General features: G+C 42.7%; 1 protein-coding gene across 1 annotated transcript in view; it reads left to right on the top strand.

The window, feature by feature from the left end:
- Positions 1-1,405: 1,405 nt before the first annotated feature.
- LOC142652619 (uncharacterized) overlaps positions 1,406-22,393 on the top strand; it is a 144,751-nt gene continuing 123,763 nt past the window's right edge. Inside the window, exons 1-4 of the mRNA XM_075828275.1 lie at positions 1,406-1,887; positions 2,138-2,291; positions 2,415-3,100; positions 10,053-10,092. Of these exons, the coding sequence (XP_075684390.1) occupies positions 1,704-1,887; positions 2,138-2,291; positions 2,415-3,100; positions 10,053-10,092 (1,064 nt within the window). The 5' untranslated portion in view covers positions 1,406-1,703. The remainder of the gene's footprint in view (positions 1,888-2,137; positions 2,292-2,414; positions 3,101-10,052; positions 10,093-22,393) is intronic.

The raw sequence follows: 22,393 nt of genomic DNA, 5'->3' as shown, positions 1-22,393 counted from the left end.
CACCCACCCATTGACTTCAATAGGTGCGTGATGCGCGAACAATGCACAAATATAGGACATGTCGTGAGTTTTACGCAGCGGACACACGGACACACGCTGCGTGAAAATCACTGACAGTCTGCACGGCCCCATAGAGTAACATAGGACCGCGCGAGGCACGTGAAAATCACGCACGTTGCACGGATGTATTACACGTTCGTCTGAATAAGCCCTAACAATAAGGCCCAGTTCACAGAGTTTTTGGGCCTTGATATTGACTCGGACACTGCGTCAGAATCAGCACCAAAAAACTTCCAAAACTGCCTCCCATTGATTTAATCTGAAATCAATGGGAGCCAGTTGCGGAAAAAAGAAAAAGCAGCACGTCCTTTCTTGCCGCGGTTCCGCCTCTGACCTCCCATCGAAATCAATGGGAGACAGAAAATGCATTTTTCGCTGCGTTTTTTGTCTGCTGTCCTCAATCGCCGCGAGCAAAAAACGCAGCAAAAAAACGCGGCAAGATAGTGTGGGCAGGTCAAAATCTGCCTCAAAATTCTTTAAGGAATTTTGAGGCAGATTTTTTTTTTGCCTGCAAAATACTGTGTGAACAGGGCCATACATAAACAGCACTTTGAGATAATTTACTCACCGTGTCAGAAGAGCTGCTCCCACTCAAGTCCTCTTCCGGCGATGTCTTCCAGGCGATGTCTTCCAGGCGAGGTCTTCGGTCCAGACGTCCAGTCCTTCACCTCCAGCCAGGCTCCAGGTAAGTTTTGTCCATGTGTGTCCGCGGCTGCGCGCGCTTCGTGCGCGGGCGGTCTCCAGTGCGGGCGTTCGTGGGTGCGCGCTCGCGAGTGCGCACGCGCGGGAGTTTCCTTGTGCGCGCGATCGGGTGCGCGCGCGCGGGCGGACTGTTTGACGGCCCCCCATGACGAGGGGAGGGGGCCCGCAGCAGCAGCAGCAGCAGCTCACGACATTCTTTTGGTGAAAAAAACGGGCCCCATTACAGGGGCCCGTTTTTTCCTACCAAAAGAATGTTGCGGCAGTTGCCGGGCCCCCCTTTCAGTTAGGTTTGGCCGGGCCCCTCACACCACTACCCCTAATACCCCCCTGATGGCGGCCCTGATGGTGACGGCGGTCTGAGTGAGGTCGGTGCGTGCCGGCTAAGAGTGGACCAGTCCAGTCACCTGATCTGAGTCACCAGACTGGTCCACATCTGGGCCGGCACAGTCCAGTCACCTGACCTCACGTCAGTGATGTGAGGTCAGATGACTCAAGTCAGGTGACTGGACTGTTCCACTCCTGTCACAGCACACACCGACCTCACTCTTAGGGGGGATTCAGACGAGCGCGATTTGCGCGCGTGCAGGCCGCGTATTTTCTGCGCATCACGCACAGCACTATAGAAGTCAATGAGGCAGTTCAAACGGTGCGTGATTCTTGCGCAGCGTTTGTTCGCTGCGTACTATACGCGACAGGTTCAAAAACTCTGCGTATTTCACGCATCACGCACCCATTGAAGTCAATGGGTGCGTGAAAATCACGCATGTCATACGCTGGCAGCAGCTGCGAACGCGCGTTTTTCACGCAGGACACGTTGTCTCAATGCAAATGAGTTTGAACTAACTAGTTGAAACCAGCAGAAAAGCAGGAAGTTGGTTAGACAGCAGGTTTTGCAAAAGAGGCCACACCGTTTGCAAAAGCACCACAAGCACTTTGCAGGCATGCCTCGGCAGATGGATGTTGGGAAGCTCATTCGGTTAGTTCAGGAGCGGCCGGAGGTCTGGAACACCCATGCGGAGTCGTACCATGACCGCACATTGAAGGAGGCAGCATGGGAGCAGATAGCAGAGGCGCTATTTGAGCAGGAGTGGGCCGACAGCCGCACCCGTGACCGGCTACAAATTGGTGAGTGGATATCTGTGTGTCGCCATTGATGTGTATAATGACATCCATATTGGATATTGCGTCCCTGCTGAATAATTGCCTGTCATTGCCAACGTTTCGGTTCAGTGCCATCTTTATATATAGTATCATCAACTTAGGCTTGTTCTTGTGTAGACGTGTGTTTAATAACACCAGTTTATACATGCACTGTCTGTGTGCGCACTCACATCTGCTGAGTTTAATCAATGATGTGTTCTTATTCATCATACAGTGGACGATGTAAAGAGACGGTGGCGCAGCTCGAGGGACCAGTTCCGTCGAGAACATGGATCCGGCGCCCGTAGCGGAGATGGTGGTCCCCAAAAACGGCGCTACATGTACTACGACCAGCTGTTGTTCCTGCGGGAAATAATGGACATGCGACCGTAAGTACTCGTTGTTGTCCCTTTGTGGCCACGTCACCCTCCAAACATGTTACATACCCCAAAACGCCTTGGTGTTTGCACATGACATTTGTTTCCTCAACTGACGTGTCCCCTATATTATAGAACTAGCGACACTCTGGATGCTTCAGAAGAGGAGGCACGGCCCCAGTGTAGCCAGGCGTCCGAAGCCGCTGCTCCCCTGGTCGCCCTCACCCCGGAGGCCACTAGAGAGGATCCTGGTCCAGTCGCCTCAGCGCCTGAAGCAGGACAACCGGACCAAGTGGCACCTAGACAAGCAGCACCCCGCCGCAGACGTCCTGGTAACCCACCCGCAGCTGCACAGGTGGACGCCCGTGTTCTGGAGTACCTGCGCCGTGCAGCCGATGAGGACCAGCACGATTTTTTTTGCCGGAGCATGGCACCTTTGATGCGGCGGGTACCAGAGGATAGGTTGGTGCGGCTGCAAATAAATATGCTGTCTTTAATCGACTGTGCGACACCCCCGCTAAGTCCAGGCCGGTGCTTTACTTCTCTGGAGCACTGGCGTAGTGTATATATGCCCTCAGCGCGTGCCCATGTGCCAAGGCCCTCCCAACCTGCCCCCGTCTTCTCGCAGATGGCGCAATACCCTCCTGCCCCAAGATACCTCTCCCCTGCCCCAATGCCTGGGCCAGTCCATCACTTTCCTCAATACTCCATACCTGGGCCAAGTTTACAGGCTCACATGCAGTCTCAGGGTTACCACCCGCAGTATCAACCCCAATATGCTGTGCAGGAACAGGCTCCTCAGGGCCGGGGACAGCAGAGTGGTGCGGAACGGTCGGGTTACAGCTCGCCGACCCATGCCTATCAGAATCTTTAGGGGCTCTTTTTTTCTACCGACACATGTTAGAAATCGATGACATGCTAGGAATTTGTTGTATATGCATCATGTTGGTGCACCTTTTTGTTCGGGTATGTTTTCCCGCCTCTGTATTTATTTGGCTGATATGGCGAGTATGTGCCACAAACATGACTACTACTAAAGTTCGATATTTTGAAGTTCTGTGTGGACAATCCTTTTGTTACCTTGCACACCTTTTCTACTGCCTCTACCGCTAGGAGGTGCTGTTGCCTTAGAGGTTGTGACGGTATTAGATTTCTCCACCACATCTTTGAGGTCTTCGTTGTTCGGAAGGGGTTTGGAATACCAGGAACTCAGCTGTAATTAGTATAGTTAGTGTTTGGCCAGAACTAACTTTACTCCCCCCGAAACGCTCACATACATATAGGCCAGGAAATACATAGTTTCCACAAGAGGATGTGATGTCCATGCATTCCTGCCGTCTAAAAAGGGTATTCCAAGCGCCTACCGAGCTTTAAGCTCGCAACCCACGTCAAGGGGCCTCAAGTTTTGCGAGTCCCTAACCCTCCCCCACACCCCCCCCCCACCAAAAAAGGCCTTGAGGGATAAACAGACGTTCTCTCAAATAAGATTAACTTCACCACAACTCAAATGGCAGCGTTCTGGCAGGTCACTTCTCAAGCCTGCCTGGCAAAATACTCGGCAAATTGGTGGCGCACTCGCTGCCCACATGTCGGTGGCCGGCCAGGCCGAGCAGCCTGGCTCAGGCTGGTGGTGGGTGCAGATGTTCCCATATATTCCACATCATGAGCGGCATCATTGATGCGGGTAAAGTTGTGCAGCACAACACAGGCTTTGATCACGCATGTGACATTTGACGGCGACAATTGCATTGATGTCATCAGGACCCTCCACTTGCTGGTCATGATGCCAAAGGCACATTCCACGACTTTCCGTGCTCTGCATAGTCGCTGATTGAAAATGCGCCTACGGTTATCCATGCCCCTCCGCGCAAATGGCCGCATTACGTGTTTGCTGAGGGCAAAACCTTCATCTGCAACCATAACATAAGGAAGGGGTGGCCCGCTGGTGCCAGGGAGGATGCTAGACTCGGGGACATCAAGTTGGTTGGACATTAGACGCTGTGCCATTCTAGATGAGCGAAAAATGCGTGCATCCGCCGAGCTGCCATAGGACCCGATGTCCACGATGGTAAAGCAGAAATTACAGTCCGACAACGCAAGCAAAACTATTGAAAAATACTGCTTGTAATTGAAGTAGCGAGAGCCAGAGTGGGGCGGTTTCTGCACACGGATGTGCTTCCCATCGAGTGCACCAATACAGTTAGGAAATTGGGTGTCGCGTTCAAACTGCTGCGCTATGCGAAGCCAGTGTTGGGCCGTAGGCTGAGGGATCACGCTGCTCTTCAATCTCTGCCACAGGACCACACAGGTTGCTGGGACAATGCCGCAAATAGTGGAGACTCCAATTAGGAATTCAAAATGAAGGGCATGGTAGCTAATGCCGGTCGCCAAAAAACTACAGAAATTCATACAAGCAAAGCACAAAGAAAACATGTTAGTTTAGGACATTAAGGACATTAAAAAAGGTGTAACCTGGCTCACAAAACTGCACATACCGTAACGTCAGAAGGAGACGCTCCTCGGGGGAAATACAGCGTCGCATGTTTGTGTTCTGATAGGTTATTCCAGGCCGAACCAGCTCCAGCAGCATATCAAAGGCATGCACAGACAGGCGGCAAAAGGCCCGAAATTTCTCAGGGTGACGACGGAGGTCAGCAAAGAGGATATGAAAATGCCCTTTAGAGGTGCGTTGGGCCACTATTGGGTGAACCCACATCCTACCTGATCTCCGCCGGTGTGGCCGTAGAGGGCTACCTCGTTGCCCAAACCTACGGGATATCATCCATGCTAATAGCACACGGGCCAGAGAGCTAGGTGGCATCAATGCAGTCTGGCAGACAAACTTCACTAAAATACTGGTAGAAACAGTGGGTTGCATCCAAAGCACACAAATGAATTAACACAGGTGCACAGATGAAGCAGGGGTATTGCATTAATGGCCCTTTTGAAGCCTGGCGTAAACAGAACAGCTGAGTGCGTTTTTTCCACGCGCGGGAAAAACGCATGTCTTACGCGCGTATTACACGCATACATCGTTCAAAAACGCATTGGCCACGCTGCTGACACGCTCGCAAAACGCTGCGTTGTTTGCGCGCGCAAAAACGCAACGTTCGTGTGAATCTCCCCTTACCGGTGCTGCCGCCATGGGTTTTGTGCTACAAGCTGTTACAAATGTGACAGGACCTGTTTTAGAGGAGAACGCAAAGTCTGGGCTTTTCCCTTCAGAGATATTTATGACACATCCACAGGATGTTTGACCAAATATAGAAGGCTAATTTTTGAGTTAATAATTTTGTATGGCCCGCGAATGATGTTATAAATATCCAAATGCCACGGGCGGCCGGACGTTTTTATGGGCCGTGCTCCCATTATGAAGTATAGTAGCACGGCCCGTAAAATAAAAAAATACGACATGCTCTATATTTTTCAACGGCACGGGCACCTTCCTGTAAGCAAACGGGGAGGTACCCGTGGCCAATAGAAGTCTATGGGCCCGTTATTACGGGCGTTTTTACGCTCGTGTGCATGGGGCCTTAAGTGGATTCACACTTAATCCTAATATGTGCGAATATATGATATAATATATGAAATTCCTAATATATGCCACATGTTTATAGAGAAATGCTGGGAGTACACCTTCAGTCCCAAAGGGGGGAAAAAAAGGTTAAAAAAAAACGTACTTAAAAACTTAAAAGGTACTAGTTTTGTTCTAGGACCAAATTAAAGCTACAAAAAAAAATTAAAAAAATATTTCAATATTCAACACATTTTTTTTCGTTTTGCCTCAATCATCTCTTATAATTCACTCAAATATATAATGATTCTTATTAAAAGGGGATATTGACTTTAAACAATTCACAAGGGCCCCAAATGATAAACTTGTCTCACAACTAGTGTTTAATTCCCCAAGCATTCCGTTTCCCTGCAGCACCACCACAGGTGAAATATAGCATTACACAATCCCCATCACAAACAATGGGCTGTCTGTGTAATGCATGGATGTGACAAGTCCTCCCAGAGCATGAGACTCTCTTTGTAGCCACTCTCCACTTAAACTATTAGCTAAAGATCCTGAATGCCCCCCCCCTCTATTAACCCTAGTAGGGTATTTGAAAATGTTGTTTCTCAGGCTATGTTCACATCTGCGTTGTGCAGTTCTGTTGCTCTGCTCCGTCAGACGAGCAGAACAAGAGAATAATGGAACCACCGTTTCCGTTACAAAACAGACACCGCCGTTTGCAGACAGAACCTATTGACTTTAATGGGTTCTGTCAGGGTGTCTGTGATTTTACTGGACACAATAGCACAGCATGCTGAGCTATTATCTCCGATAAACTCCGGTAAACCCTGCCGGATCTGCGACGGAGGCCCCTAACGGAGCCTCCAACGCAGATGTGAATAGAGCCTAAACCCGACACCCCCTTTAAGTACCTAGTTGTTTACTTCTATAGAATATCTGTAGTTTGTTTTGTGAATGGCCTCCATAATCTATCAAATCTTGTTCAGCAAATTTTCATACATCAGCAAATGATCTCTAGTCTCAAATACCTTGCTGCTGCATCAAGTTCTTTTCCTTAAGTGACTTGGACAGCTGCAGCTCAAGTTTTCATTTCACATTGTTCTGCGCTTTGTACGTCTTCTCCTCGCTGCCGTTGTAAATTCTCATTGTTCAGGTAAAAATAGAATTTCCAGCAATAAATAATAAAATAGTAAATCTCATACGAGAAGGAAGCTGTATCATTTCAAGAATGCTCTTCCTGAATATAGGAGCTTCCTGGGTCATATTAGACCTTTGTGCTACAGCTTCACGTCTAATGGGAAAATAAAAAGTGGCAGGTGTGAACTGCGGTAATCCTTTCTGATTAGGAAATTTGCTTCAGATGCATGAAATGTGACAAACAGAATTGGACACACATGATAAAGGATTGCCTGGATCTCCCCGGCTTTGCTTATTGTTAATAAAGTCAAACCAATGAATTCAAATATATTGCTCAACTTTCACCTTTTTCAGAAATTTTAGAAAGGGAAATATCTGGGGCTGTAATTGTTTTTGGCTAAAGGGCTGAGAATCCGGAGAATAAGGCAGGATCTGTGTTAGTTTACTGTCTGGTTTATTTTGCTAAACTGCCTACAATAATTAAGTCCTTATTGATCATGATCACTGGAATTTCACCTTCTTCTCATCCCTTCGGGACACAAGAGGAACCAAGAAATCAAAGTGCTTTCTTATACAAGATAAAGCGGCTGTACTGCGGCACATTGAGCTACAGGGACTCCTTGTGCCACGTACGAGGCTTCATCATGTGCCATATGTGCCAACATGTGCCATAAATCTGGCCCAAAAATATAAAACATTTTATATATCTGTTATCCGTTCGGCTATCAAAAAAAAAATTACACTACAAAAACAACGACAACAACTAAAAAACATTAAAAAGCTTTGAGTGTGAACAAAGGCTAAAAATTAAAAAGCTCACAATGCTGCTGGGAATAGAAGAATGGTCAAATACACTTATATTATGAATTTTGTACTATCTCAGATACAAATTGAACCGGGGGAAAACAAGCCAACGCTTGGGGGCTAGGGGAGTTGCCACGATGGATCGCTGCTTGTGCATGTGTTGAATCCCGATCCTGCTATTAGAATTTTTCTGTAACAGCATCGGGGTCGCACATGTTCAGGAAAGCAAGCGCTGTGAGATCATCACAGCGCCACCTGCTGGTGAAAAAAAAGAAGGGGAAATGTGACGTCCACATTCATTTAGATGCTAAGAAAACACACAGGAAGAAAAGAGCAGGCATCCATGTGAAATGTTAGTAGGGAAATTATAACTTGGGGTGCAAAATACTTCTTTGTTAATAGCTAAACGATTTAGCAAATAATTTAACATGCGAGTTGGAAATTCCCCTTTAATTGACGGGCATAAAGCAAAACTTTTATGATAAAATGGGAGGAAGAGTTTCAGGCAAAAAATGTTTTTATCATATAAGTAATGTGTGACTACAGGAGGTATTCTATATAGAAGGAGAAGACGTATCTAAATATGATGTAAACAGTAAGAAAAAAAATATTCTACTGTTTTAGAAAGGTGCCTGATAAATCTATTTTCAATACCCCGTAGCAAGTGATCCGTATTTTTTTTTAGTTCACCCTTTTATAATGTCGTATATTTCCTAAATCCCATCCAACTGCAACATAAAATGTAGTTTACTATTTCTAAGAGCAAGAAGACAATGGGATTATTTTTTATCTTCTCTTTTAGAATATTTTTATTTTAACTTTCATGAGGTTTGCCTTCAGCTTATGGAGCAAAAAAACTGTAATTTCTGGAATGGGTTTTCGAAACGGTTTTAAGTCTAATTAGACTTTATGTAAGCTAATGTGTTATCTTTACACGCATTCCTCAATCATGGGAATTTAGCTTTTCAAGCTTGTAGTAATAGTCCATAAAAAGCTATAATTGTTTTCATTACTTCTTTTTCCTCTATTAAGCCGCTGTACAGATTATAGAAGAGCATTTTCAAGCCAAAACTATATTTACAATTGACAGGTGTGCCATGAGGAGGACTGGTCATTGACGCATTTGGGCAATGCCTAAAAAGACAATGGCTGGAAGGGGCCCATAGTAAAAAAAAAATCTGTTTAATAATTGAAAGCTGAGCTTGGATTGGTTGCTAAGGGCAACAAAGCCAGCTTCTCTGACATATAAATTTGATAAATGAGGTGAAGAGTATAACTATGGTAGTTGGTAAAGGCCATGTGGCGTACAGTACATAGAAGAGATAAGGCCCCACACAAAGATCACACTGGGCCTATTACGATAATGACTTTTGCTACCCGGAACAAAAGGGCCTGGTGTTTGATTCCAACAAAACCCCCTTCCCATGACCCTTGGGCCAACATGACCAGTGGCGTAAAGAGAATAGACGGAGCCCATAGAAGATATTAAACTGGGTCCCACATTATGTTGGGTTTTGCCGCTGAGGTCAGAAGGGCCTCGTGTTTCCCCTTCAACCTCCTTTCCATGAGCCTTGGGCCAATTCCCCATCTCTTTGTCTGCTAACTCTGCCGTTTATAATGGAGTGTGGAGTCCTGTGCAGTTTCTTGCCACCTAATAGCTAAAAGGATAGGACCAACCAGGACCCGATCCCTTCACGACGGGGAGCCCATATAGCTGCATGGACTGCCTGTATAGTACGTACGCCCTTATCGATGGCCCTTATTGACCAGACCACTCTTGGTCCGGCACAGCATGCACCTATCATTTATCTATGTGAATTTGTATTTTTTTTTGTTACCAAATATTTTATTAAATTCATCAAATATTTCTTTATGAATGCACACACATTGCAGCGCTCTGACTATAACAACTATTAATATGAGATACTCATGACATTTCACCAAGTCTTGCAGGATAGCCGAGTGGGCGTTTGTTAGCACAGAACAGATTTTGTGAAATGACTACATTTAGAAAACAGTAGGCGGCATGTAAGGAAACCGGTCTCCCAATCAGGTTCTAAAGGACTTTCCTCTAATAATAAAATGGAAATATTACAGAAAATCAGCTGAAGTTATTCACAGTCAGAGATGAGCCAATTTCCCCCAAATTCTGTTCGAGTCTGATTTGGTCGAGCCGGATGTTAGATTCCTATTTCTTCTACTTAATTAATTTATTTCCCCAACGTTTAGAGGTAGGGACATGCTTTTGTACACTTCAGTATAGATATGATACTATGAATATGTCTACTCATTTGTAATTTTTATATTTCTAGATTTTAGACACACTAATGGACGGGATGATACCATTCGCAAGTCAGTCTATTGTATTATTGCTTTGCCTAAATTTATAGGGAGGAACTTGGAACTCAACCATATGTAAAACATATCCCCTCACCGGCATCGCTATGTTTGAAAACATATGGGTGAGTGCCAAGTCCCACCCTCTTAGTCTGTGATGGTAGTAGCAGGTGGGGTAATTATATATATATATATATATATATATATATATATATATATATATATATATATAACATATCTCTTCGCAATAGAGCATGACGCACTTTAATATATGAATCGTTATCACAAAACATTTATGAGAATTGAACTATGACGCTTAGATATAATAGTTGTATAAATGATGTTATAATGTGGGGTGTGTGTATATACCCTGACACTGCCTTCAATATGTGCCTGAGATTGACTATATTGTGGGGTTGAAACGTTGCATTATCATGTACCATGGGTGAATAAAGCCTACACTATTTTTTTGGATTACTCTGGAGTGCCGCTTTGTCTTCTTTGCTTTCATATTGAATGAGATTAGAGTCAACCCTTGGAAGCTGAGCACCCAATTTGGGAGTATAATTTTATAGAAGTAAATAAATGTTGGCTGTGTGGAGAACTAATTTATATGACGATGTCAGGAAAGGCTTCCAGTTGCCGACTTCTTCTTATCCTCTGTAAACTCCGGTTTGTTTCCACAATATCTGGTCCAATGTCCGTTCAGTATTTAGTGATCCAACAGGTAGTTTGTCGTATTCCACAGTTTGAAGGAAGGAAGCCTCTTTTGGTAAGGGGCCCCTGGTCTGAAACAAGTAGGAGATTTTTTTTTGTCTTGTGTTATTCTCTGTAGGATTGGAGTGACGTCACTCAGTATTATCCAGGTATACTTACTTTCTTCACTGGAGACACGCCACGTTCTCCACTCAATCTGTAGCATACTAACAGCTCCCTGATGGATTACTAGATACTATGCACACCGCATATTGAAGTAGAAACCAAACTGGGGCTCACAGAGAAGAAGCAGGGACGTCGGCAACTGGAAGCCTACTCTGACTTTGTGATATAGGTTAGTTCCCCACACAGTAGCTGATATGTATTTTCTTATTGCCATACTCCTGAGAGTGGTAGTTCCATATGTTAGCTGAATATTGGGATTTCTATGTTTGAAATTCATAGCGGTACAATGCGTGATTGGTACTGTAGTTCACACAATTTTTGGGCTCAAATATCTATCGATCTATCTATCTATCTATCTATCTATCTATCTATCTATCTATCTATCTATCTATCTATCTATCGCTCTCTCTCTCTCTATCTATTTATCTAATCTATCTATCTATCTATCTATCTATCTATCTATCTATCTATCTATCTATCTATCTATCTGTCTGTCTGTCTGTCTGTCTGTCTGTCTATCTATCTATCTATCTATCGGAAAAAGTGACATGAAAATATAAAACATGATAAAAACTCTGTAGGTTGTCTACCCTCAACAAAATAGTTAATATTTAAAGAAACATCGAGAAAAATAATATTTCGTTCAATGCTTATTTTCTATCTAAGGGATATTTACAATGGGCTATGATTTGTGAGTTATTTATTATTTACTACGGGCATTTCATATACTGTGGTAACCAACCAAGCTTCTAAGTTATTGTTTTATAGCATGTAGTATAAACTATAGCAATGTTTGTTCCCTTTTATATGAGCAAATTCCCTCAACAACTTAATGTTATCCCGTCACTTACTTTTCGTCATTATTTTGCCTACATTGGGGATTTGATAGTGTAATGGCACAATAAAGAAAGACCATTTAAACCTAAAAGAAAGCCCAATGTTTGGATGATGAACTCAATGTTGTAAAATATGTTGTTATGTGGAACACTGCCTTATAGTGACCTGACTCAGTGCCCTGTTATATGACGATTCATAGGTAATTTGCAACAGCAGCAGACTGGGCTTCTATGATGGTGCCAGGTTTTGCCACCTAGAACAGCAGGGCCTGGTGGTTGTTTTCCCCTCCACAATCTTTGTATGCCCCTCGGGCCATTCCCCTGTTCCGTGCTTGGAGGAGAGTCCTAAACTGGTTGCCTCTCCCAATAGCATTCTCATAGTAGCTGCATGGTCTGCCACTACGGTACCCTTAATTAACATGCTATCTCAATTTTTTTCCTTATAAATTGGCTACCAGAGCCCCTTTCAGTTGATACCATATGATTTCTCAATTATGAAAGCAATAGTTGTCACTTTGCTATGGTCTGACTCAGGGACTCACAATATAGTTATCTATAGAGATCTAGCTATTGACATTTCTGCCACTTGCTACTTACTCTTTGATATCAGTGGTTAAAGGAACAATCCTGGCAAAACCTATACACCGTCTTATGCCTGGTGCAGCGTCTGAGGGGGCGGTGCATGACACAGAGATTCTCTCTTTGGTGGTCTTTCAATTCCTATGTCATGCACCGCCCCCTTTGGCCCTAAACTAAGCATATAATACAGTGTATAAGCTTTACCTGGATCCTTTCTGTAACCTAACAAGACTCATTTCATCTAATAGAATGCACCCTGATTAATTAAATCATATGCTATTTGTGACATATTATAGGGTTTTTGACCACTAAAAAATTTATTTTAAGTGGCTCAAAATTATAATGCTTCTTGTTGTCATTCAGTTCCATGTGATTGTAGGCATTCCTTCATTGCACTGTAAGGTGTGGAGAAGAAACTCCCCAATGAAAGTGCTACTTGTCACGTTGGGTATGTGGACCCACTGGGCCGTACCGCCTTGACGGTATGACATCTGGCCAACAGGACACAGGTCACAGTCTATAGTTACCTGTGATAGCTCAGACTGTAGCAAGACAGGCTCGGCTGAGACTAAGCAGCAGGTAGGCGCCAGGCGTGGCGCAGCAGGACAGGCATGGCACACAGCACAGCACGACTTCAGCTCAACACGACACACGACCGGGATAGCACGGGATACAGGTTACAGGTAGCAGGAACGGGGAACACTGGGAACTGGAAAACACTTAGGAGACCATTTGCATAGACATACTAGGATAACGACAAAAAGGGCTCAGGGAATTTGAGGGAGAGGCACAGCCATTCTTATAGCCCAGGGTGTTCTGGGAGCAATCAGCTCAATCTCCCATCTGTGTGCGACCTGGCTCCTAGTCTGGACTGAGCTCACGAGCGCACCCTGGTGGTCATTGTGGAACAGGACAGTCGCATGTGAAGACATCTCTGAAAGAAGGGCGTCGACCGGATGGAAGGAGTTCGTGGTCAGCGACCACAGACGTTACACTACTGTTGGTTTAAATGTATGCTTAACAGTTTTTTTTTCTAGATCCAGATATTGGAGAAAAACTATAGTGGATGCTGATATGGTTTCCAAATTTTAGTATAAAATGCTCTTTATTCTTTCTAAAAGCTGTGATATTGTTTGGCTTCTATGGCTATGCTATCATCTGATGGCCAGGCTGCATTAGTATGCATTGTTTTCATGTGCAGGACCTGTGGCCATATATATACATACACGCTAGATGACTATCTCAATATTTTTTGCTTAATAATAAGAGAAAATCTCAAAAGGTTGCTTGACTCCCAAAGACCTAGAAATACAACCAACACAACATATAGCTGTTGGGCAATATGTGTCCAGCACTCAAATTAAAAATTTAGAATAAATATATCATTTAATTATCAAGTTCATAATAATAAGAAAAAGTTAATTTTCTCTACCCACAACGCCTATGAAAAGACTCACTGGCCAGTAAGTATACCAAGTACAATATCATTAAATAAATTCATGAAGAACATGCATGATTTTATAAGGAACAAACAACCAATTCATAGATCATACAAAAAAGGCAAAAATTTATATATGCATAATTATTTATAAAGTCCCCAATATATATATAAAAAAAAAAAGCTTCATGAGAAATGACATAATTCAATAAGTTACAAAGTTATGGGAAATTCATAAAAAACAGGGGAAGTTTAAGAGCCATATAGCAACCGACCCCATACATTTTCAATAGCTCTCATAGATCATAATGTCAAATTGTAGCAAACATGTCATCATAATACAATAATAGTGTTCCACAGAAGACATTCATGTACTTATCATAATAAAGCAATCCAAGAAAACAGGATGGCCATTTACATAGAGATATCTAATAGGCGGTGAGATCGAACAGTAAATAATGACACCCTTGCTCGTCACAGTGTGTCGCTAGAGCGTATTTATCCACTCAGAGTACGGGCATTCCCCACTGAGTAATTTTAGTAAATACGGACCATTGACTCCATAATCTTACGGTACATCGTCTATGCATTAGCATTCCATCTTCTTAGGTGTAATTATGTTTGGTTATTGTCACAGTATTCAGCCACACTGTGCGTAGTCATAGCTCCAGAAATAAAGGTTTTCCCAATTACGATTACTTACAAACTGTTGGAACCTATATATTATGGCCAGTGTCGAGCTCCTCATCAAAGAAAAGCCTGTCCGATAGCCAAAAGTAGATAGTCTATAGGAGGTGCCAAGGTAGCAGTTGTACTTTGACTCCTAGGTGGTCCAAAGGCCCCTGTGCCACATGGGAAGATGCAAGTATTATAAATGGAACATGGTTACAGATTTTGCATTTGCCCCCATGAGCTTCCAGTTACACCTCTGAAATAGAGCATGTTATATATATTGGATAATATAACACCAGTTATATCATCTAAATACAGGTTTACTTGGTTATAATCCATCTCAATTTTTAAAGTCAGATTATTTCCATTTTCTGCCTCCATAACATTTCTAGAAAGCCCCTGGATGGGTTATTCTCTATCCTAGACAGGCCGTAATTGCTACCAATCTTTAATCCTGACAGCCATAGAAATATAGAGCAGATGCTACATATTGTACACAGCAGGTAGTAGCCCAGTCTTTTAAGACTGTGTAGCTTACAACCTCTTACTGCCGACCTCTTAGCTAATTGTTCTGTAAATGCTAATTCTTGTCTATTAGATACATTGTAGGATGACATTATAATGTGTCAGTGAAAAATACGGTCATTAAGATTTTATGGTCAATGCCGTAAAAATAAATTATTTAAGGAGCACTAACCCTATAAATATTACATAGCAGATGAATGTATAGTAATATTGATGGTGAAGGTATATCCTGGTATCTGAATAGAGCTGCCTACAGCATGACCGTCCTAAAGAGCACTTAGAAATTTCTCTTTACTTGTATTAATATCTGGTTTATTGTATTAATATCTTTAGTGCTGGTTTAAAGCAGTAGAGGACAAAAAACAAAAACTGCATCAATTCATTGGATCCTTATGCCATGTTCACACATAGCATATTTGTTAAGGGTTACCGGTGCACATCTGATCTAGTTGCTATTCAGCATCGTACAGATGAAGCCAAGTTTATATTGACTCTGATAACTTTCTGCAGCGTGATATCACACAACAAAAGCCATTGAAATGTCAAGTTAAAGTTTCTTGCCATTGTGTATTTAATGCATTGAGTCAAGATGAAGATGGCTACATCTGTACATCATGATTGTACATGGGGTACAGCTTGACACTGATATTGAGGCTGAGGCATGGTGGTGTATCATCTTCAGTCATTTATTTCTTGACGTTCCCAACCACTAGTGTCAGGATTCTATCCCAGAGACTCTCCTGTTCCAGGTAGCAGAACTGCTCACTGAGCTGTCTGGGATGCTGGTCAGGTCCCATTCCAGTGTCTGTGTCCAGTTTCACTAATGTCTGCTAATCCTGTTCAGGTCTGTTTAGCCACACCCTCTGACACCCTATATAAACATTACACTTAAATTTCAAGATTATTGAGCTTCCTGACTTCAGTCTACAGTAGCTCATTGCTGCTTCTCTGTCTTATGCTACAAACTGTTGCTGCTACTCTGTTTACAAAGCTTGGATTGCTTCTGACCACGTCTTTGCCTCATGCTACAAACTGTTACCGCTTATCAGTGTATCAAACCTGGACTGCTATCTGATGACTTTTGCTTAATAACCCGATCCTTTCTGATTGTTTCAGCCACTGGACTCTGAACCTGCCTCCAGAGCCTGACAACTAATCTCTAAATTGCAAGAGGATGACACCATCTTTTCCACAAAAACAGCAGAGAACAAGGTCTAATGTACTGTAGTTCTTCTTGTGCTTCTACATAGGCAAAGAGATGTTCATGAATTTTAGGGAGAAACGATTATAAAATTAATTCTCCAGGTCAAATTTATTATCATAGCTCACCTTGTAAAAGTTAGTCTCAAATAATTTAACAATAAAAAGATCAGAGATTACTCAGTCCTTAGAATACTAAACAGGAGTTATCTTTTAGCCTCGGCCTGCAGGATTTTAAAGGGAAAAAAAATTAAATACAAAAAATTGCAGATGAGCAGAATATGTCTTTTTCATAAAGGCATGGTGGGACTGGCCCGCCAGAGTACCAGAGGAGCCTCCCGCATCACCTGGTACTTACACAATGATGAGTCCTTAATGCAACAGAGCCCCAAGGGTTCAGCAGAAGACATTTCCATTTATAAGTTTTTTAACCTTCTTACTTAAAGAGGTCCTCCAGGATTGGAAAAACATGGCTGCTTTACTCCAAAAACTGCACCACACTGGTCAATAGGTTGTGTATGGTGTTGCAGTTCAGCCCCATTCACTTCAATGGATCTGAGCTGCAATACCAGATTTAGCCCATATTTTTTTTTTCACCATTTATTAGGTGTGATTTTAAGGATTTTAAGGTCTTTAATGTACAAGGATACATTCTCTCCTGTAAACCTAATTTATGTGGATAAACACAACTATTTGAATAAAAGCAAGGCATATAAAGAGCAATACTAGTAAAAGCCATCGCATAATCCTTGTACAAATTCTAAGAATGGATTTGCCTGCTCATCATTTCTCTGTAAATGTCATCCATTTGTATGTGCATGAATTAGAAATGTCTCTATTGATTTTAATTATGTTCACCTTTTATTTACAGATGATGAAACCACCTATTACATGACAATCCGAAGATGAGCTTCCGTCCACCCATCTCGAATAATGGCATCAGAGGAGGGCAGACTAGGGCAGCATAGAAATGACTTTGCATTGATTGTACAGTATTTATGTTTTTTTATGGTCCTATCTCCTACAGAGATCTTTCCCTTATAGAGCCTTAAACTTCCCATACAGCTATTTCTTCCATCTTCATCTTCAGTCCTCTGTTTTCAATGGGGAGAGGAATATAAGCCGCTGCCAGACTACTCTAGCATCGGCTTATTTGCCGTGGGTACAAAGGATCGGGCATGTTGAAATCCAAATGTTGGGAGAGGGTCAAGACACCCCCATACACATTAGAAAATTGTCTGGTCCCGCCGATATCAGCCGACTTTCATATAATGTGTATGGGCACCCTGAGACAGAGTCCCAGTCAGGGGCATAACTTGAAGATCTCGGGCCCCAATGCAAAATCTGTAAAAGGCCTTCAACCATCAGGTATCATTTATACTACTGGTCTTGTTATATGGGGAAAATGGACCACAGGCTCCAAGACGCAGGTGTGACTGCAACCTGTGCACTCCAGGTCAACCCCTGGCGCCAATTGTTTACTAACCCTGGTATGAAAATGGCAGCACACAGTGTGCCTACAAGTGTGTAATATTAACCCATAGGGACTTCATGCGGGTAAATTTACACAATAAGGAGTTTGTAAATGCTTTAATAATGTGCTAGTTAGATTCTACCTGTATTTTTTTTATATAAAATCTTGATAAAATATTATCAAGAGGTGGCAAGAACATTTTTGCAAGAATATCATAAAAAAACATTGTACCAAAATAGCCAGGGGATTTTACATTCAACTGATGAGACATGCTTCAACTGATAATACCTTGGTTATGATCCATCCTTACATAGTGAAGATTGTAAAGCACAATTAGCACGTTTTATCCGAGATACCAAGTTTCCAGATTCAGTCGATTTTCTTCCCAAGGTCATTCCGAAATTTTAACAGAGCAAAAATAAGAATGGTTGAGTGAACCATATAAATTCTCAGGGTTAGCGCCTGTGAGATTTCCTTCAAGAAATAGGCGTCATGACACCACTCGTTTAAAATAAATATGAGTCAGACAGAATAGGCCGAATTGTTACTGTGAATGTTTTTTTTTTATATATGAAACTCTACGATAGTCTATTCTCTAGACTACTCCAAATTACTTTCAACCATTGTACACATGATAAAAGGTGACTCCCAAACCTTCTTGTTGTACATAGTTATGGTCTATACTGTATGTTACATGAAGGATATAAAATGATGTCTATAAGAAACTTGCTTGCCGTTCCTATTATGCGAAAGGTCATAGAAAATATATATGAAGGGTAAATCATAAATGTAAAGGAAGATTCTGAAGACCTCAATAGAAGCTTCTCAAAGATAAGTAGAAGTGGATGTCATATAGTCAGGTATGAAAAGCTCAAAGGGGTTATCCACCTTAATCAATCTTTTTGTTAGAAGGTCCACTGAAAATAAGCTGATCAATGGGTGTAATGCTGCTATGATCTCCAGTGATCAACTGTCATCTTTGGGGGAGTCTAACAGCGCACAGTCCATTTCCCTGCAGCACCACCACAGGAGAAATGAAGTATAACACAATTCCCATTAAAATCGATTACTGTCTGTGTGATGCATGGATATGCTGAGTCCTCCAGAGAGAGAGAACGAAAGAAAGAAACACTCTTTAGAGCTAATCTCTACATTGCCTTATAGATGCAGCTTCTGAATGGAGTGTCCCCATCATAAACTGGGGGGTGAGGTTGGTCTTCGCCCATTATGCGCTGATTTCAGCACATAGTTTTCAACTGTGAAGACAAATTCCATTCTCTAGAGCCCATCCTCCCAGATGGGCTCCCTCTGCAGAAAAAAAGTGCTCTTATTTATTGCATTTTCTTAGGCTTCATGCATACAACCGTATTACGGCTCCATAGAACCTCCGAGTTATATGAAGCCCTGATATGACACCAATAAAACTCTATGTTTCCCTACTGTTCCTTTAAAGGGTACCAATTTCGGATGTCCTGCTTTTATAAAAGTACATTCTATGTTTTTTCATATACATTAAACTCATAGGCAACTTATTTATCTATGGATTTGGATTAATTATGTTATAAAACAATAATTCCCGACCATATTCCCACAGCCATAGCTAACAATAATTAATAAATGTATGTCAGTGGGAGCCACATAAACCACGGGGCGAAAGGAGAGGGGTACAACTCACCTGTTTTTGACAGCCACCACCCTAAGACAATGACTGGGATTGCACAAAACCCCATTACCGGACATTTAACCCTTGTGATGCTGCTGAGGCTTACGGTTTTAAGAGACAGCCCTGCACTTAACAACTGCCCCAGGACTGTTCTGTGTGAAACCCTATTAGGACATAACTAACTAAACCCATGTATTTCAATGCATTATTATAAAAATAAATGATGTTCCCCAATGGGATAAAAAAAATTAGATGAACAAAATTCATTAGTTAAAGAAATGTTTCTTTTTAAATAAAAGCCATTAACATTTTTATAGGTATCATCTTATCATTAGAACCCGTAAAATAAATCTAAAATGTAATTTATGATGTTCGGAGAACAACATTAAACAAGAAATAAAAAAAATAAATTGGAATTACAGTAAACAAAATATCTTTCCACATAAATGTAACATAAATTTTTATGTACCGAAATATAACGATTAAAAAAAAAATACTCTCTGGCAGCCCAAACCATGGTAGGACTCCCACGTTGGTTGAGGTCCTCGAGTCTTGGTTATTACTGCTTGCCTTTCCTAAATGCTTGAAGCGACAACCCGCTCCAGTGCCCTCCTGTAACGTCTATGGCCGCGGACCGTCGTCCTGACTTACCCTCTGACTGCCACGGCCATGGACGAGCGAGTTCCCGGCGGCATCGCCCTCCTGGGAGACACCGGCACTCAGCCTTAAAGGGCAAGTACGCACACATTTGCAGAATAGCTGCAATTAGCACAGAATGCCTCTGGACTATAAAAGGAGCTCTGCCCTCTCAACCATTGCCTGAGCGTTGTTGTGTTACCTTAAGTTTGTCCTTGCAAATGGTTTCCTAGTGTTTTCCAGTTCCAAGTGTTTCCCATTCCTGCTGCCTGTACCCGGTATCCCGTGCTACCGTACCTCTGTGCCTTCAAGAGTTGGAGTCATGTTGTGCCCTCTGCTGCATCTATTGTGTTGCACCCCGCCGGGTGTCTCTCTACTGTCGGAGCCTCATCTTAGCCTAAAACCACCGCTACTGTCTACATTGCCTCAGGTACCCTCTCAGAACTATAGACATTGCATTATACCTGTTTGGCCAGCTGCTATCCCGCTACGCGGTATGGCCCAGTGGGTCCACACCCCGCACCGTGACCCCTCCGATCCTACATTTCAGTCGGAGAGCCCGATAAGAAGCTTAATATTGGCAAGAACAAGAGAAGACCAATACTGCCTGATCTACTCTAATTTTTTACCATCAACCTAATTTTGTAACGCAATGGAACATTAAAAAAAGAAATCCATAGGATGGCCATAAAAGGTTAGACTGGTAGAAACTAAGTGTTCCCACTATACTGCAAGCAGAAACAGATCTTGATGGGAGCTGAATACTGTGCATGGCATCTATCTGACGAGCACATTTGGGTGATGCATTGAGAATAGTGCCTGATCTGCCAGCTATCTCAACCAAAAAGTTTTCCTTATGACATCGATTGGCTGAGAGTAGTTGACTGGCAGATAGGAGTAGCGATTCTCCTCCTAAATGTCCATTTCATATTGATGTTGGGTACATTATACACCCCTCCCCCATAGTAGGATATTGGTTGCTCAACTAAAAGCCCTTTATCGGCATCTTTTAACTTTTTAAGGTGCCTCTGTCTCATGCTAGAAACTAATAGACTTGATGGGACTTACTAGAAGGCCAGAATTTGATACTATAGAGAAGTAATGATGAGGTGTAGGACACTGAAGAACATTTTACTCAAAACTAATCTTAGTTCAGATAGAAGAAGTGTTCTCTATGTACTGTGTGCGGCAGAAATAAACTTCTACGGCTTTTAGCTATCTCTTTTCCAGTGACATGAGCTATAGGTAGAGAAAGACAATTTGATTACTAGAAGGCCATCACACGTAAACTATGAACCCCATGCGATCTTGTGTATAACAAAGTTGGGCTTTTTTTTTTAAACAAATTATGTTTTGAGTGTTTAGGTTTTTTGCATCAGATTTGGAATTTGCCTTCTAAAATATAAACTAGATTTATTCATGTACATTGCAATAACACACACGTATAAAAGAGAAATGTGACCAGGTTTATGCTGCCCTATCGAGGGATGGTTGGGGGGGTGTATCCCACCCCTGCTTAATTTAATTGAATCCTAAAAATAAAAACGCTGGAATCAGGATCTCTGTCACTACTTTTTGCTGCCCTCGGATAAGGAAGCATAAACTTGGTGACAGATTCCCTTTAAGAACTTTTATTTTTAGGATATGGTGGAATTAAGCAGGGGCGGGACAAGCACTATTCGTTTCCAATACATTGGTTTCTGGATGCACCCCCAACTGTCCCTAAAGTAAAGCATTACAATAAACAATCATTTATTTAATTGCACCCTGTACCCCCTTCCCACGCTTTTCCACCAATCTCAAGTGTTCATATAAATGACCCCCATTTCCCTCCATCTGCCATCGCCTTTACATACATATCTATGATAGGGTTCTCTCCAGGCTCCATCATACAACCCTTCTTAATGGTGCCCTTGGTGGCCCCTTAATCTGCTTACCTCACGTTTCGTCCCTGGCATTAAACATTATTTTAGAAGAAAATTAGAAAAATTCTCATCAGACAGATTTCTCTCCTTAATGAAATATGTTTGCTCATGATATGGAGGCTCTACCAACCAGAACAGGTACTAACATAGACACGCAGATATGGCCTTCACATATTTTTGTACCCATACATGTAAATTAGCCAATGTCTAAGGGCTCATGCACACGACCGTAGCCATGTGCACCCCTGTGATTTTCGGGTCGGCCGGCTGCGGACTGTCAGCCGCGAGCCGCCCGCAAATCGCGGGACCTGCACATGCCATTATTTTTAATGAGCCCGGACCGCAGAACACGGCCGTAATAAGACAGGTCCATTCTTTCTGTGGTGCGGGCTCCCGGGCCGTGCACGGACTGTAAAAACTACGGTCGTGTGCATGGCCCCATAGAAATTAATGGGGCCGCAATTCTCCTGTGGATTTTCGGGGGAA

Source organism: Rhinoderma darwinii, chromosome 5 (genome assembly GCF_050947455.1).
Source record: "Rhinoderma darwinii isolate aRhiDar2 chromosome 5, aRhiDar2.hap1, whole genome shotgun sequence".
Classification (NCBI taxonomy): Eukaryota; Metazoa; Chordata; class Amphibia; order Anura; family Rhinodermatidae; genus Rhinoderma; species Rhinoderma darwinii.
Note: the sequence above shows the minus strand (reverse complement) of the source record. Positions and strands in the feature narration are given on the sequence as shown.